This window comes from Pristiophorus japonicus, chromosome 16, assembly GCF_044704955.1.
Source record: "Pristiophorus japonicus isolate sPriJap1 chromosome 16, sPriJap1.hap1, whole genome shotgun sequence".
Taxonomy (NCBI): Eukaryota; Metazoa; Chordata; class Chondrichthyes; family Pristiophoridae; genus Pristiophorus; species Pristiophorus japonicus.
In genome coordinates, this window is record NC_091992.1 from 18,787,132 (window position 1) to 18,805,616 (window position 18,485).

The 18,485-nt window shown below is 45.1% G+C and overlaps 1 protein-coding gene across 2 annotated transcripts in view; it reads left to right on the forward strand.

Annotated features, from left to right (window-relative positions):
* nek8 (NIMA-related kinase 8) overlaps positions 1-17,318 on the forward strand; it is a 55,771-nt gene extending 38,453 nt beyond the window's left edge. The window contains exons 13-15 of one of the 2 annotated variants that reach the window (XM_070857077.1): positions 9,079-9,237; positions 15,015-15,173; positions 15,449-17,318. In XM_070857077.1, the coding sequence (XP_070713178.1) occupies positions 9,079-9,237; positions 15,015-15,173; positions 15,449-15,477 (347 nt within the window). In that variant the 3' untranslated portion in view covers positions 15,478-17,318. The remainder of the gene's footprint in view (positions 1-9,078; positions 9,238-15,014; positions 15,174-15,448) is intronic. The other variant, XM_070857078.1, reaches the window with a different exon arrangement.
* The last annotated feature ends 1,167 nt before the right edge of the window (positions 17,319-18,485 follow it).

Below are 18,485 nucleotides of genomic sequence, written 5' to 3' on the forward strand. Positions count from 1 at the left end.
GATTGGGGTCATCTGTAATGCTGACATGCACTACCTCGGCTCAGGCATGAATAATAGTCACATATTGCGGTGCTGAAGGACTGCTAGTGCTTGTGGGTCTGTATCCCAGCAAGGATTAGCATCAGGAAAGGGGGAAACAATTATAGGAAAGATCTAAGGATATATTTTGCAAGCCCTTGTGCCATTTGCCACAACTTTCTGATATGCATTTGCTACATGAGGCACTATGGGGCTTTGCGATATTTACCCTATGGTCTTTGGCTTCCATATACAGGATATATTAAAAATAATACTGAAGTGTTAGTTGTCTTTCAAATTCTGAGCTCATCATTTTTAATATCCAGGTGCATTGTTTCTCATTTACTTTCTTTGTGGATATGGCCTTGTTACTTTTCCCGTTCCCTATCTCCAGTTGGCCTGGACCATTGTTTATTTTTTCTCCTATCCAGGTATATTCCAGTTTGGATCCAGTGCAAACTGAGGCAAGCAAGCCTCACAGCCCTGGAACTCTAAACTTATGCCTTCATTTCTTAGTCAGGTCACCAGCTCCTTGAATGATCAGGCTACCCTTTATTTCCATTATTTCTAATGTTAGCACTTCAGGCCGGTGAGCTGCTCTCGGGCTTCTGATAAAGCTAGTCTTCAGCCAGATGCATAACAGCACTCTGGGGTGATGCTGCATCCTATCAGTCATGTTATTGTACAGACAAGTGCTGCCCCACAATGCACGTGATTTCAGAGTATAATTGAAATGTTTCTCTGCCATACAGCAGGAAATATTTGGTTTTTGCATTGTAGAACAGTGGAAGTGATTCTGTGCCAAGTTCCTAGCCAGGACAGTCGCAAGGTCTGTGTGATTGCCCTCAGTGCTCCTGAGTTAGAAATAATGGGCACTTGGGCATAGGTACTAGAAAGAAAAAGAAAGACTTGCATTTATATAGCGCCTTTCACGACCACCTAGAGGGTGACTGGCATCCATGTTGCTGTACCCCAGCAGGAGTCAGTGCCTTTGAGAAGTGTTAGAAAAGTGTGGAGAAATTCTTCTACTCTCCATAAACTTCAACTCATCCAAATGTGTTCTATTCTGCATCAAGTCCTGTTTACTCATCACCTTTTTCTTCACTGGCTTATAGTACCTGTTAATCCCCCAACGCCTCCAATTTAAAATTCTCATCCTCGTGTTTAATTCCTTCGATAGATTGATTCCTGGGATGAGAGGGTTGTCCTATGAGGAGCAATTGAGTAGATTGGACCTATACTTTCTGGAGTTTAGAAGAATGAGAGGTGATCTCATTGAAACATACAATTCTGAGGGGGATTGACAGGGTAGATGCTGATAAATTGTTTCCCTTGACTGGAGAGTCCAGAACTAGGGGCCATAGTCTCAGGATAATGGGTTGGCCTTTCAAGATTGAGATGAGGAGGAATTTCTTCATTCAGAGGGTAGTGAATCTGTGTACAGGTGCAGCGTCGAGAATCCGGAGTTTCGGAATGTTCCGGACTCCAGGACAATAGGTGGCAAGGTCGTCCGGAATCCGTAAAATGTTCCGGAATCTGGACCCGCCGATCCTGCCAACCTTGGGGCCCCGCCGCTGCCTGACCTCGGGCCTCACCTCGCTGCCCCTCGCCACGCTCGCCTCGCCGCCGCTGCCCTTATCTCGGGGACCCCTCGCCGGCCCGCCCAACAACCTCCTCAGCGAGGCCCCGCCCGACGAGCTGTTCGGCAGGCTCCGGAAGGCCCAAACAGCTCCTCAGCAGGGACACCACCCACCCCCCTCGACATTCCGAAATCTGTAAATATCCGAACCTGGGCTCGGGTGTTTCTGGATTCACGACGTCCGGAAAAGCTCAGAATGGCCTTGGTCCCGAGGGTTCCAGATTTTAGGCGCTGCACCTGTAATTTTCTGCCCCAAAGGACTGTGGAGGTTCAGTTGTTTATATTCAAGGTTGAGATAGATAGATTTTTGGATTCTAGGCAAATCAAGGGATATGGGGATCGGGTGGGAAAGTGGAGTTGAGGTAGAAGGTCAGCCATGGTCTTATTGAATGGTGGAGCAGGCTCGAGGGGCCGTATGGCCTACTCTTAATTCTTATGTTCTTAAGTAAGGCCTCATGCCTCCCTATATCTGTAACCTTCTCCAGCCCTATAACCACCCCCTTACCTCTGAACTCTCCATTCCGCCAACTGTGGCCTCTTGTGTATCCCTCTTCCCTTTGCTGCACAATGGTGGCTGCACTTTCAGCTATCTGGGCCTCATACTTTGGAACTCCCTCCCTGAACTTCCCGGCCTCACCTCCTTTCAGATCCTTCTTAAAACCTGCCTGTTTGCCCAAGCTTTTGGTAATGTTATCTAATATCTCCTCCTTGGGCTCGGCATCCGTTTTTTTTGATTATGGTGCTGTGCAGTGTCTTGGGACATTTTGCTATTTTAAAGGCACTATGTCAATGCAAGTTGCTGTTGTTGTAATCCTGTAATGCTGTGGTTTCTAGTGTGACAGGCATTATCACTGATGGGATTTAACGAATATATGGAAACGACAATATAGGACTATCGGGTCCATTTAATATTCCCCCTGACTGTTCGGTGGTACATCCTACTGCACTACCCACCCCAACCACGAATAATGTTAAGTTCTAGGGGAGGTTAAAAACTTGGGAATCTTCCTCCCTGATATAATTAAACAAGCTACACGACACAATAGTTATCCATAATTCATCACCCCTCCGTGTCCCAATATCCTGAGGAACAGAGGACTGTACAGGACTGATAAAGACCATCTCCATCATTCGGCCAGTCTCAAAGTTCACAGATTTCATACCATACTTTATCTGCAATATCCTTCACAAGTCCTGTCTGCAAAAAAAAAAACATCCATCACTTGCTAGAAATTGATAACATCCTCTGCTTTCATGATGATGATGATGAGGTAGCTTATTTTATACGTTAGCCATGCTACATGATAAAGCTAGAAACAGGAATGCAAAATTGTAATTCCAAATCAATAACAACAACAACTTGTATTTATATAGCGCCTTTAACGTAGTAAAACGTCCCAAAGCGCTTCACAGGAGTGTTTTAAGACAAAACAGATACATTTGACACCGAGCCACATAAGGAGAAATTAGGGCAGCTGACCAAAAGCTTGGTCAAAGAGGTAGGTTTTAAGGAGCGTCTTAAAGAAGGGAAGAGAGGTTCAGGGAGGGAGTTCCAGAGCTGCTTATTCATATTATGCAATGGAGAAGCTCAATGAAACGGAATACAAAAAATGTGGATGGTTCTGAATTCAATACAAGATGGTAAAACTGCAGTGTGGTAATAATATGCAGTAAAACTGCAGTGTGATAATATGCATTAACATTTATGCACAATCGTGTGCTCTGTTTTCAAGCAGTTTTAAAAAATAAGGAAGTGTGAATAATTTGATGTAGCAATTCAGATAATTGTGTTGCACTACAGTAAACAAGTTTTAAATCCCAGTAGTATTACACAGTGAATCTTGTGTACTACACCTCTCAGGATATCCTTTTCTGTAGCAAAAATCAATAACACTCAATTATGGCACTGTATTTAGTGCTTCTCCTATTAGCTGAACCATGTAGTAACACTGTCTGTTAGTTCTCCTGTTAAAAACAGAAGAGCATTGGTCTCACAGGGCATTAGTTAGGGCACTGCAATTGGCTTTAATGCCCTTGTGCTAGATTGCGTAAAATCAATTAAGGTTCCCCTTCCCGATTGCTATCCAGTGTTCTTTACTGGAATGTGCGTGCGTGCGCGGATTTTGGTTGGTGACCAGATAAAACTTGGCAGTAATGCTTTATTCGTTCAATAGCCCACTGGCACGCAATACCTTGTGAAGAATGGTTATTTAGTGAGGTATTATACAGTTGCTTCCACCTGCAGAATGGTCCCTGGTAGGAGTGGGGGAAAGAAAGTTGCAGGGGTGGGGTGGGGAGGGGATTTTCCGGGGAAGAGCGTGGATGTGGTATGAAGGAATGAATTTGGGGGGTTGAGGAAAAATGAGCAATGCTTACAAAATGCAATATGAGGACTGGTATAAAGGACCCAAGTTTCTGCCCTCCGTAAAAACGGCGCACCTCCATAAGGTTCTGGAATAAAAAGGGCGCCAAAAACTTACCTTGTGATTCTGCGAGTTCCTCAGGATGTCTTCGTGCTCGCCCCCTCCTCTCTCTTCCCCCCACCCCCATATCCTCTCTCCCCCCACCCCCATATCCTCTCTCCCCCCCCCACCCCCATATCCTCTCTCCCCCACCCCATCCTCTCTCCCCCCCATCCTCTCTCCCCCCCATCCTCTCTCCCCCCCATCCTCTCTCCCCCCCATCCTCTCTCCCCCCCATCCTCTCCCCCCCATCCTCTCTCCCCCCCATCCTCTCTCCCCCCCATCCTCTCTCCCCCCCCATCCTCTCTCCCCCCCCATCCTCTCTCCCCCCCCATCCTCTCTCCCCCCCCATCCTCTCTCCCCCCCCATCCTCTCTCCCCCCCCATCCTCTCTCCCCCCCCATCCTCTCTCCCCCCCCATCCTCTCTCCCCCCCATCCTCTCTCCCCCCCATCCTCTCTCCCCCCCATCCTCTCTCCCCCCCATCCTCTCTCCCCCCCATCCTCTCTCCCCCCCATCCTCTCTCCCCCCATCCTCTCTCCCCCCCATCCTCTCTCCCCCCATCCTCTCTCCCCCCCATCCTCTCTCCCCCCCATCCTCTCTCCCCCCCATCCTCTCTCCCCCCATCCTCTCTCCCCCCCATCCTCTCTCCCCCCATCCTCTCTCCCCCCCATCCTCTCTCCCCCCCATCCTCTCTCCCCCCCATCCTCTCTCCCCCCCATCCTCTCTTCCCCCCCATCCTCTCTCCCCCCCATCCTCTCTCCCCCCCATCCTCTCTCCCCCCCCATCCTCTCTCCCCCCCATCCTCTCTCTCCCCCCCATCCTCTCTCTCCCCCCCATCCTCTCTCCCCCCCCCCATCCTCTCTTCCCCCCCCCATCCTCTCTCCCCCCCCCCATCCTCTCTCCCCCCCCCCCATCCTCTCTCCCCCCCCCCCCATCCTCTCTTTCCCCCCCCCATCCTCTCTTTCCCCCCCCCCCATCCTCTCTCACCCCCATCCTCCAACTCCTCCCTCTCCCTCCCCTTCTCCCCCCCCCCCCCCCCACCCCTTGCTGTCAGAAACACAGCAAGACACTGACAGAGACACTGGTGGCGGGGCGGGGGGGCCGTCCCAGCACGCTGTTGGAGGCTCCCGGTGCTGCAGTAGGTGCGTAGAAACTTATTTTTTTATTGATTGATTTTTTTTTTGATTGATTTATTGGCTGATTTATTGATTTATTTATCATTTATTATTGATGATGGCTCTTTATTTGTAAAAGTGAAGTGTTTAATGTTTGTAAACTTTCCTCTCCCCACCCCCCCCCCATCACTCGTTCCCTACACCTGATTTATAAGTGTAGGCAAGGTTTTTCTGAGCGTACAAAAATCTACACTTACTGCATTCTAAGTTAGTTTGGAATAAGCTTTCGCTGCCTAAGCTTGCAAATCAGGCATAAGTGGCTGGACACGCCCCCTTTTGAAAAAAAAATCTGTTCTAAATGAAACTATTCTAAATCACGAGAACTGGAGCAAACTAAATGCCAAGAACTGCAATTTCTAAGATGTTCCATTCTAAACTAGTTGCTCCAAAAAAATAGGAGCAACTCAGGCCGAAACTTGAGCCCAAAGATTCTGATTTGAAAATTGCTTTTACAACAATGCAGAATTAGTGGAGAAGCTTTACGTCCTTCAATTGACTATGGAACTCTTGCTTGTTGCTGTTACCTGTAACTCACTTACTGTTGCAAGGAACTCAAAGCCTGTGGCTGGACTTTCGATGCTTTGCAACTGGGTTTTTGCCGCGTTTTGACCTTCCGCAGCCAAAGCCCGGTCGCGATCCTCGATTCCTTGTTTGCAGTGGCGCTTGGAAGCACTGCCGGGGAGATTGCGTTACCGTCCGAGTTTCGGCAGTCACCAGACCCGTACGCCACGCCCAGAACAGTGACCGGTAAAACCTAGCGGTGCAGCCCTGCCAGCAGCGATAAGTTGGAAAACCTGGAAAAAAAAAGGTAAGTTAATGTTTTTATTTTAAAATTTTTTTTGCAGCGATTTGTTAGGTAGGAGTCTTGGTAATGTTTTTTGAATGTTTTTTTGAAAAAAAAAAGACCCCCCCCCCCTCCCAAGGCCTCTCTCGCAGCACTCCTGGACCCGCACTAAAGTTGGCGAGGACCGCGTTTTTGCACTGAGAATAATTGTGCAACGCCTCCCTTTGCCCGAAAGGCCGAAAGTTGGGCCTTAAATCGGTACTGCAGCGAAAACAGTAATTTTCTCGTATTGCTTATGTTTTCGCCCAAAAACGGAGAAACACGAAAATCCCCAAATGCAGATTTAAATGTCACTTACTGAACCACAACATGCATTTAGGGAAAACTCGAGTTTGCCTGCAATTTTACCACATTCTCCAAGTCTTTCTCAGCTCTTGGGATCAATATCATGAGAAATCTCCTTTGTTGCAGCTTTCAATGGCCATGTCCTGTTGTAGAGCCATCTACGTGTAACAAAAATACTCAATCACTCGTCAGGATATTGCTTTTCTGTCAACTATAATATTAAAACTTTGTCTAATTGCCCACTCCTGTCCATCACACTTTAGATGTCACACACTCTCTCATGATAAATTCTGTTGTCACACTCAAACATTTATATAAAAGCTGATATTTGCAATGCACAAAAAAACCTCTTTGCTAACACAAATACCAGAGCTGTACTGTCTGTAAGGTCTTAATTGATATTCCCACAATTAAAGCTAATGTTCTGATCTCCAACAATTAACCTTTGAATGTTTACTTAACATCAGTTACATTTTGTAGCCTTAAAAGGCGGGTACAGCCATACTTTAGCAGCTGAATTTTAAAAATATTTATTCATGGGATGTGGGCGTCGCTGGCAAGGCCAGCATTTATTGTCCATCGCTAATTGCCCTTGAGAAGGTGGTGGTGAGCTGCCTTCTTGAACTGCTGCAGTCCGTTGAGGCATTGTTATTTTACACAGTGCAACGCTCCTCGGCATTACCATGACAGCGATACTGGAGATTCACTAGTGCTATTTTAAAAACAGAATGTTGTTTCCTTAGATGCTGCACTTTGTTACAGCCCCAAAACAGTCTTAAAATAAAGCAAACTAGTGATTTTAGAGCACAAAGGCAAAATACTGCGGATGTTGGAAATCTGAAATATAAACAGAAAATGCTGGATATACACAGCAGGTCAGGCAGCATCTGTGACTTTTAGAGTACAGTAGCCCAGTGGCTATGGTACTGGACTAGTAACGTAGAAATTGTGAGTTTAAATTTCACCGTGGCAAGTTGTTGAAACTGAATTCAATTTGTGGGTGGGCGGGCGGGCATCAGTAAAATGACCATAAAAGCAGCTTAATTGTTGTAAAAGCCCAACTCGTTTCCTAATGTCCTTCAGGGAGGGACTTGCCCGCAGTGCCTGGCCTGGTAACTAGGCAATAAATACTGCTTCGCTAGTGCTGTCCACGTCCCAAGAATGAAAGAAAATGCTGCCTGTGTCAGCTTTTTGCCAGCACCAGAAACTGATGCATACTATCCGTTAGCAAAATTCCTCGATCAAATAACAATTAAATTCTCTTTCAGCTCCACTTCTGTCTACTTCGCAGTTGGACTTTATTGCCATAAAGACTTAAAGAAATGGAGCCAATCTGACCTATACCCGATCGAGGTATTGATTTCAAGAATGCAGAACAATTAAAGAAAAAAGAAAGATTTGTATTTAGCACCTTTCACGACTTCAGGATGTCCCAAAGGGATTTCCAGCAAATTAAGTACTTTTGAAGTGGTCAGTTTTGTAATGTAGGCAATGCAATTTGAACACAGCAAGTTCCCATAAACAGCTCCCATAAACATGGTAAATGTGACCAAATAATCTGTTTTACTGATGTTGGTTGAGGGATAAATGTCTCCAGGACACTGGGGCGAACTCCCCCGCTCTTTGAAGTAGTGCCATTGGGATCTTTTACGTCCACCTGAGAGGGCACTCGGGGCGTCGGTTTAAAGGCTCATCCAAAAGACGGCATCTCCGAAAGTGCAGCACTCCATCAGTACTGTACTGCACTGGAGTGTCAGCCTAGGCTTTGTGCTCAAGTCCCTGGAGTGGGAGTTGAACCCACAACCTTCTGACTCCGTTACCAGAGTGCTACCCACTGAACCACGACTAATTATATCCATAAAGGGGCGTACATCTACACTGCAGAATTTTACCTTGCACATTAAATGGTATACTGCCTTTCCATATAAAATAGTGCAAGATTTGACTAGCAATGGCACAAGAGATTCACTAATAATATATCTGGATGTCATACTCCACATGTCAAACCTTGTGACGGATGCCAAATAATCCTAAAATACTGGGTGCTTCTCGGCTGTAGCCCGAAACCGATGAGCATATGTTCTATCTGAAAAGTTCCTTGACCAAACAGCAATTAGATTCTGTTTGACCTGTTTGATTATTATTTCTGTGAAGCACCTTAGGATGTTTTTCTACACAAAGGGTGCTATATAAATACACGTTGTTATTTTAATGCTCAAAGCTCCTAGTGACTACATTCAAAAGTACTTAATTTGCTGTAAAGCGCTTTGAGATGTCCGGTGGTCGTAAAAGGCACTATATAAATCCAAGTCTTTCTTATACCATTCGCCAACTAAGAATCCAGACCTATGCCAATACGGCTACTGAGCCATTTGCGAAGAGGTGTGCAACTGCAATGCACATGAACACTTCCCAAACCCCGCACTGGCATGAAGTGCCTTAATTCTATTTGGTGCCAACTTTTCTCTCCATATTCTCCTCTTCACCCTTGACCTAAACTGGAAATATACCTGGTGTGGTTGATTCTAGTACCAAACCTATATCCTAAGCCACTTCTCTGTTAGTACACACACCACTGCACTGTGCCATCAGGCTGTTCAACTTTGCCTTTTATCTAAGGATTTTGAAAGAAGTTGACTCTTTGTTCATTTCAGAAACTGGAGAATGTTACACATTTGGCAGTAACCAACATGGACAGTTGGGCACCAACACACGTCACAATAATCGTTTGCCATACTTGGTCTCCGACCTGCGTGGGGTAAAGGTTACCATGGTAGCTTGTGGAGATGCTTTCACAGTAGCGATTGGAGCAGGTATGTAGAATAATTAACATCTTATTTAAAACTCTGACCGAGGCTAAATCGCAAATCTAATAATGTTGATTACATTAATATACAGTAATATAAAGAGTTAAATCTCTCCCTTGGACTGATCCATCATTATATTGCTAAGGGACACCAAACACCAGCTTCTAAAATCGCATTAATCTTGATAAATCAATTCCTTTAAATATTTGAAAGTAGCCTTTGGGTTATTAGAATCATTACATGGCTCAGTGGAGGTTATAAACCACTTTCGATCCAACTTCTGTTCTTAATATGATTGTGCCGAACATTATGATGCCTTTATTTGCAGAAATGCAAGACATTTATATCATTAAAATCTGCCCTGTTTTTGCTTCACTGTCTGCAATTACAAGTACTCAAACAGTGTCTAAGATGCTGAACATTGCTCCAATATCTGATTCTGAGGACTCATTCATTTTTATCATTTTGTGTACAGGAAAGATGGGTTTCACTGTGTTTTCAGTGCTTTGGAGAGGTTGTTAACAGCCTCTTGCCACTAATCACTTCCACAGTGCTTGTTACTGCTGACTGAAACACACAGGGAAGCAGAGAATGTCAGTACAAGAGGGGGCCGAAATTACCCCTCCCGAAAAGGCCTCTGGCCGCCTGAAAGCAGCAGCCACGGGGCAGCGAAGAATGGCCGCCGACTCTCCGCGGAGGGGCTGCAGTTTTACAAATTGCCCTTCATCAGGGGCAGAGTCGGGACCCGTTTTCCCGCTGCGGCATGCACACGCCGACCCCTTACCGACCGCCAGTGACTGCTTCCCGAAATTGCTCCGGGGGGAAATATCCCTTTTGGGGAATTGCCCCCCCCCCCCGGGAGCAGCTTTTTGTGTCAGTGCACTCCTTGTTGGTTGGTGGCGCGGCCGCCCTTAAAGGGGAGGTGGCGCTGACGCTGACGCCATGATATTTTTTATTGTCCGCCGGCTACCAGGTCGGCCCGACAATTATGTGCCCCGGTTTGGCCGGGCCACCAACAGGCAGCCTGGCACCCCCTGGTGAATGATCAGGGCGGCCGGGCCGTTGCACGGGCACTTCCACCCCCTCAGCCGCGACTACATCCGCCCCGATCAAAAATAAAACGTCCAAGTGCCGAATATCGACGGCACCTCCGCCGCAACCCAGGCGGCGGAACCAAACTACAAAAAATGGAAGGTGTGGCCCCGTTTCGGGCGGAGGTAAATTTCTACCCCGAGATCTTTTAAATTGGGAGATTTTTTACAAAAGAATGAAGAAAAACCCAGGTAGCGGCTTAGTGGGTAAATGGACCGTGGGATTTGGTACTGAGTATTGCAGACTAGGGAGGTCCCCGGATCTCCATTCTTGGCTTGTTCTGAGCTCGCAGCTCTCCGCTGGAATCGGAGTTGCAGCAGGAACACTACAGCTGGCTCCAGCAGCTCTGAGCGAGGGAGGGTTACTGCTGCTGACCACGATCCAGTGGGTTTGCTGCATGAAAGCCAGTTGGCGCTTGAGCCGGGATTGTCCCCTTTTGCAAAGAGGCGTCCCTGACCCCAGACACATATCTAGCCTGGGGATCATTTGCATTTTTGAGGCCGACTCTCTGACTGTGAGTCTGCCTGAAGGGGTGTGGAGGGGGGGCAGATATTAACTCGAGTAGGCCTCAAAAGCCTATTGTAGCTTGGCATGCTGCCCGGTAAAGTAGGAAAAACACAGATTTTTAAAAATAAAACTACCTAGGACTATTCAGTCAATCAGCTTTTTGGCTATATAAATTTCAACGGCCCTCATACCATCTATAGCAATACTGGATTCTAGGTAAATGAAGGTTAATATGTGGGATGATATATTTTTATCATTTACATAACCTTGCAAGAGAGTCGCCCATATATGGGTGTACATCATTGTTCTTCCCCCGTCACTACGAGTGGGAAATCCCAGAAACGGCGGGGCAGAGTGAGGAACAGCTGCTGAAGAATCTTCTGTCTCCATCCACTCAAGTCCGGGGTGTGGTGGCAAAATAATTCAAGTGAAAAATCTAGCCCTTGTTGTCCAGGATCAGATTTGAATCTCAACGTTTGAGCGAGATAATGGGTTGCTGCAAATGCCTAAGTCACTGCCTTCAGAAGAAAAAGGATAAGAGGAATAAATTGCAGTGGGAAAAGCAGAATCAGTAGATTTCCATTCAGCAAGGTACACAATATCCTCTGTCAATAAAAAAAAAGTTGCTAATGGTCTCCAACAGCAGACTATACTGCTCTCAGTGAGTGAAAAACCTTCAGTTTTAGACTTGTTTTTGGAAGAATGAATTTGCCAGGAACATTGTATTTGAAGCTGGGTATCAATCAGAAGTTGACTGAAGCTAGGAACCAGTAGTCTTTCCCTGTCAGTACTATTTTTGGGGGGAACTTACATAAAAATTACAACAGGGAAACATGCCATTTGGCCCAACCAGTGTGTATTCTGAGTCAGCAGGTTGTGGGTTTAAGTCCCACTCCAGAGATTTGAACACAAAAATCTAGGCTGACACTCCAGTGCTGCTCTCCCAGGTGGGCTATTTTGAAGAAGAGCAGGAGAGTTATCTCATGTGTCCCAGCACAATATGTATCCCTCAATCAACATCACTAAAACATGATCTAGTCATTATCACATTGCTGTTTGTGGGAGCTTGCTGTGCGCAATTTGGCTGCCGTGTTTCCTACATTACAATAGTGACTACATTTCTAAAAGTTTGTCATTGGCTGTAAAGCGCTTTGGGGCGTCCGGTCGTGAAAGGCACTATATAAATGCAAGTCTTTATTTTTTTTATCCGTGACATATAGTAGTCATAATCACATCTGTGCCCACTCTCTTCCCATAACCCATAATCCCTTTATTTCCCTTTCCTTTAACCACCTTTTTAAAAATTCATTCATTCATGGAATGTGGGCGTCGCTGGCAAGGCGAACATTTATTGCCCATCCCTAATTGCCCCTGAGAAGGTGGTGGTCAGCCGCCTTGTTGACCCACTGCAGTTTGTGTGGTGAAAGTACTCCCATTTTTAAATATTGACATTGTTAACACTAACACATAATCACTAACTCTGAGCGCATTCTACAGCCTCTTAGCCCTCTGTTTCTCTCGCTCACTGTCCTAAATGTCTTACATTTCTGTCTTACCTCTGTTGTTCAGACTGTTTCTATCTACTCTGTCACATGCCTTCATAATTTTAACCACTTCTAACACATCATCCCTTAATCTCCTCTGTTCTGACAAAAACAACCTCAATATTTCAAGTTATTTTTTGTATTATTTCCTCATGCTAAGTAGCATCCTAGTGAATCTGCACGCTCTATTACTTTAACATCTTCCAGTAGTGTAGAGCCCCCAAACAGCATACAGTACTCCAGCTGTGGTCTTACTAAAATTTTATACAGATTCATCATTACAGCTTGACTTTTGCCATAAAACTCAGTATTCCAATAGCTTTTTTAAATGATCTTATCCACTTGATGAGCTTTCAGTATCTCCAAATCTCTCCACTCTTCTACATCACCCAGCTTTCCCCATTCATTATTATTACTTTTTTAACCAACATGTACAATCTCACATTCACTGGCCTTAAATTCAATGTGCTACTTTTTTGCCCATTCCACCATTTATCAATATCCCCTTGCAGCTTCCTTTGGTCCTCAGAATTATTTATTCATCATCATCATCGGCAGTCCCTTGGAATCGAGGAAGACTTGCTTTCACTCTTAACATGAGTCCTTAGGTGGCTGAACAGTCCAATACGAGAGCCACAGTCCCTGTCACAGGTGGGACAGACAATCGTTGAGGGTAAGGGAGGGTGGGACTGGTTTGCCGCGCGCTCTTTCCGCTGCCTGCGCTTGATTTCTGCATGCTCTAATCGATGAGACTCGAGGTACTCAGCGCCCTCCCGGATGCACCTCCTCCACTTAGGGCGGCCTTTGGCCAGGGACTCCCAGGTGTCAGTGGGGATGTAGCACTTTATCAGGGAGGCTTTGAGGGTGTCCTTGTAATGTTTCCTCTGTCCACCTTTGGCTTGTTTGCCATGAAGGAGTTCCGAGTAGAGCGCTTGCTTTGGGAGTCTCGTGTCTGGCATGCGAACAATGTGGCCTGCCCAGCGGAGTTGATCAAGTGTGGTCAGTGCTTCAATGCTGGGGATGTTGGCCTGGACGAGGACACTAATGTTTGTGCGTCTGTCCTCCCAGGGGATTTTTAGGATCTTGCGGAGGCATCGTTGATGGTATTTCTCCAGCGACTTGAGATGTCTACTGTATATGGTCCATGTCTCTGAGCCATACAGGAGGGCGGGTATTACTACAGCCCTGTAGACCATGAGCTTGGTGGTAGATTTGAGGGCCTGGTCTTCGAACACTCTTTTCCTCAGGCGGCCGAAGGCTGCACTGGAGGCGGTGTTGAATCTCCTCATCAATATCTGCTTTTGTTGCTAAAAGGCTCCCGAGGTATGGGAAATGGTCCACGTTGTCCAGGGCTGCACCGTGGATCTTGATGACTGGGGGGACAGTGGTGTGCGGCGAGGATCGGCTGCTGGAGGACCTTTGTCTTACAGATGTTTAGCGTAAGACCCATGCTTTCGTATGCCTCAGTAAATACGTCGACTATGTCCTGGAGTTCAGCCTCTGAATGTGCACAGACGCAGGAGTCATCCGCGTACTGTAGCTCAGCGACAGAGGTTGGGGTGGTCTTGGACCTGGCCTGGAGACGGCGAAGGTTGAACAGCTTCCCACTATTTACTATGCCTCCGATTATAGTATTGTCTGCAAGTTTGGACACTGCTCCCTCTAGCCTTATATCCAAATCATTGATCTGCACAGTGAATGGAGGGGATCCCACCAGTACCCACTGCCAACCACTCTGATGTATTGCTCTTCTCTCCTACTCCCTCTTTCCACCCATCTTATCAGTTTTTTGATCCAATTTGCTACCTGCCCGCAAATTCCATACTCCATAATCTTCTTGTTTGCATTTCCATTTAAAAATAATTGTCGTGACTTTGAAATAGACTAGTTCTTGTGCAATCCATACGTGACGCGAACTCTCTAATCTTTAGTATTATGCTTAATTCGAGTTTTTTTTACCAGTGCCATGCTCCCTAGTTTAGAAAAGCTGTTCAATGAGATATTGTAAACAATGTACATCTCTCTCTCTCTCTCTTTCCCCCATCCCCTCCAATTTTCCCATCTCCCTCTCTTGAAAGCATCGCCTTTTTCTGGGGCACAGTTCCATGGGCACTTGCTGCCTTATGGCATCGTGTCCAAGTGATCATTCGGCATTCGTGATCATAGACAGTGAAAGTCAACAAGCTGTACGACTTTCGGGAGCATCATGGTGGATCTTGATTCTGTCCACATCTGATGTCCACACAAGTGCACATTTCAGCAGAAGTCACGAGGTAACAACAAGAAGCAGGAATTCCAGCTGGAAATATCTCCCCAGCCCTGAGTCACTGAAGCCAATTGTTGCACCCAACTACTACCCCAGCTAAGATGAGCTAAAGATAGAACTGGCCAACGCCAGACTTGAGATTTCCCTGGTCTACAAGGCGTTGTATCACACTACACAGTACTTTTAACCACTGAACTATCACGAGAGACCACACCTTAAATTTACATGTTTGGACGCGAGCACCTCTGAGAATCTTGTTTGTTTTGCACAGCTAGCATCTTAGTTATAAAACAGTACACCTTGACCGAATAAAGCAGCAACATTCAGTGTGTATTCCTGCAGGGTGCCAAAAGCATCTCTCTCTATTTTAACAGAAGGTGAAGTGTACACATGGGGAAAGGGTGCCAGAGGCAGATTGGGAAGGAAAGAGGAGGATACTGGAATACCGAAGCAAACACAGCTGGATGAAACAAACCCCTACTTTGTTACCTCGGTTGCTTGTTGTCATGGAAACACGTTGTTGGCAGTAAAACGTAAGGAATCTACTTGGTACAATGTTTAATTGTTTTAAATATCTGCTATAGTTGCTTAGTTTTCAGCTAAGTGTGTTTTCGTTAAACATTTTGTTCGTGGTCGACAAGCAAAGTTAACTCATAATCATATATTCCAAGATCATAAGTAATTGGAAAGTGCAACAAAAATGTTTGGATTAGCTGTTTTAAGCAAAAATGCAGTGTTGTGATGAGTATATAGTAAATAGTAAAGCGGATTATTCATATGTCACTTAATCTTGTATTTCACACTGCAGCTTTGGGAGATGATTCCATTCCAAGATGACCTGAAACATTCACCTTGAAGCTGCTGGTTTTCCTCCGGATCAGGGAATGGCTGGCATTGGACAAAGCCAGGAGAAAAGGTGACCAACTCGAAGGAACAGGACATGCTTGCTTCTTCGGCAGCCCTCTAGGTGCCTTTTTGTATAAATACTGCAGAATGTCTGGTATTGTTGGCATTTAGGAATAGTCTTTTGAGTAGCTAAATAGTCCCACATCTTCACATTCTGTTCTGATTTCAAAAACCCATGTTATAACTATGCATAATTTCCTAACACTATGACTATTTCTTGCTGAATGGCTCTTAATGAGACAGTTAAGGCTGCAAAATGCTTTTGGTTGTCACACGCTGCACTTTACCATTAATGTGTTAATATATCCTAGCGTTAGGAAACTTGTCTGCAAATTGGGCTTCTTATAAATCCCTTTGGTATTAGCAACAAACTAAATGCAGAGTTAAATGCAACCAGATTTTTGGTTCGTTAGCTGTGCCAGGTATTCAGCTTAGTAACGAGCTTGATGACATGTAATATGGGGCCAGAGGAAGTAACTGCAAATTAAATCTTGTGAAGACTTTGGAATGCTCTACAGTTTTATTATGGCATTTTCTGGGACTTATTCCAAACCTCTTTTGGTATTAATTTGGGTAGAAAATCCAATGGTTTTCACAGCTGCCGCTGAAAACCACCAATAAATTACTTTGTTCAAATGGCTCACGTCAGTCTTCACAGTTTGCAACTGAAAGGTGTCCTGTAATGGTAGAATGGTCCCCACCAATAGTACTAAAAACACACATTCCAGCAGCTCAGTGACTTGAACAATTTAATGGACCAAATTTAATTGGATTTAAATAGTTACAAGTTTAATCGTGGGGCCAGTTTAATGCTTTCATTTCCTTCTGTGGGATACATTGAAATCAGACATCGTCCACTTGTTTTTGTGCTCATTTTCAATCCCCATATTTACGACCTTGTCACCAAAAATACTCAGTCCCAACTGATCTTCCTCACATGTCAAGACAGCCTTAACTTGAAGACATGGATTCACACTCGGTGCAATTCTGCAGGTGCATTTTGCTACAGTGGCCATTTTATTGTGTATGAGCCCAGACAGCAAGCATCAGCGAGCTATTTGACTATGGATGGTATTAATGCCGAGCCCAATCATGTCCTCACCCACTGCCCGCTCGTGTACTTCCCAGCAGAGGTTACTGGATAGTGACCAGGACATGCATACATGTCCAATGGTGCACTGCCTTTATTAACTGAGCCGCCATGAGGCGCTGGCCCTTTAAAAATTAAGGTGTTTGCCTTCTGAGTATTCAGTTGTAGCCCTGATACACCAGTGCAAAATGCACCATTTTATTCTCTTGATACTGTGACCAGGTGCCCAGTTGGCAATGAGTACAACCTATTCCATTTAGTTATTCCGCACATACAGCAGGATTATTATAAATCATCATGTTTGCACCTTTCAGTGACTCATCCTCAATTAAAATGCAGCTTATTGGGTCTGTACAAGTAGCAGAAGGTTCAGCCAGGTTACCACATTAGAAATCTTGGATGTTCATGCATTGTATCACATTGGCTTGTTGAAATTCTGACCCTATGGTATTTTCTGCAAATGCCCTTTAGTGCACAAGAACATTAATCTATTTGTAGTCCATTTTAAGCAGACAGGAAATTACATCGAGAATAATGGATACCTGTGAGTGAGTTACAAGACCATAACCCAATCAAAGGATGTGATAAACATCTCTGAACACCATCTAAACACTTAGCTTTAGATTACTGTTTTGTAATTCAGTCCCTGATGTCTGTACTTTTGCATAAAATACATATTGAGGATGGAGTTTGAATTCTAAGTGTGCTGTGCATCTCTAATCAATGCCAATTTGCAGTTGCTTCTATAGGCATTTAATTCAAATTCCATGGCACTAGTGTACGAATCTGCCGTCAAGCTACAGAAAATGGACTTAACCGTGTAAACGCTGGGAGGCAGCTCCTGGACACTGGGATCTGAATTGAAACAGATAATTGCAGCTTACTTTCATGAAGTAGGTTCTTTTGTAGTGATGTCATGCAGTTTATGAGAAGACATCAATTGTGGTAGATTATAGGGTAATTTGAGACGCACTGTCCTAGCAATTGGGCCGCGTATCGCCTGTTTTTTACAGACGCAACGTGGCCTCCTAAGTCCCCAATATGGTGGGCTCACACTTCTGACTAGAAGGGAGCCACCTGCCATATTCTACATGGATTGACCAGTAGGGTATAATATGCATTATGGGGATTTGGCTAATCATCTGAATCCCAAGACTGCATTATACCATAAGAGTGCACTCCTTTGACCTGTTCCCATTTATTCTTTGTCATTTTCAAATCCTCCGTTTTATATTTTATTCCTTTGAGGGGAGCGGTTCCAGTCAGATGTCGATGCACGTAGAAACCCTTCAACCTGTTTTAAGAGTTTCCATGCAAAGCTACAGAGAAATCCATACAGGCAAGGCTTCTGTTTGCCCAATATGAGGTGTGCATACTCTTCCCCCTGTCAGGACACACCTCACTTATCGAAATCCAGATAGCTTAGGCATAGGTTGACAGCCAAGGCTTAGATACCCCTAGCAAGGGTATGGCTGGTGTTTAATCAGCTACAACGTTGCTACCTACCAGAGCAGAGCACATATGCCATGCTTGAGATATTGTTTAAAAAAAAGCAAAATACTACGGATGCTGAAAATCTGAAATAAAAACAGAAAATGCTGGAAATACTCAGCGGGTCAGGCAGCATCTGTGGAGAGAGAAACAGAGTTAATGTTTTGGGTCGATGGCCCTTCGACAGTTGAGATATTATAAACTGACCAGGAAAATATTTTATAAAAATGCAATCCACTGTAATATATTGAATCATAATCTTGCATACTGTCAGCAGGAAAATAGATGCTGGAGGATAATTTACCAAGCAGCTGACTGCAGTGATTTTTCCAATGTGTTAAGATTTCGGAATTACTAA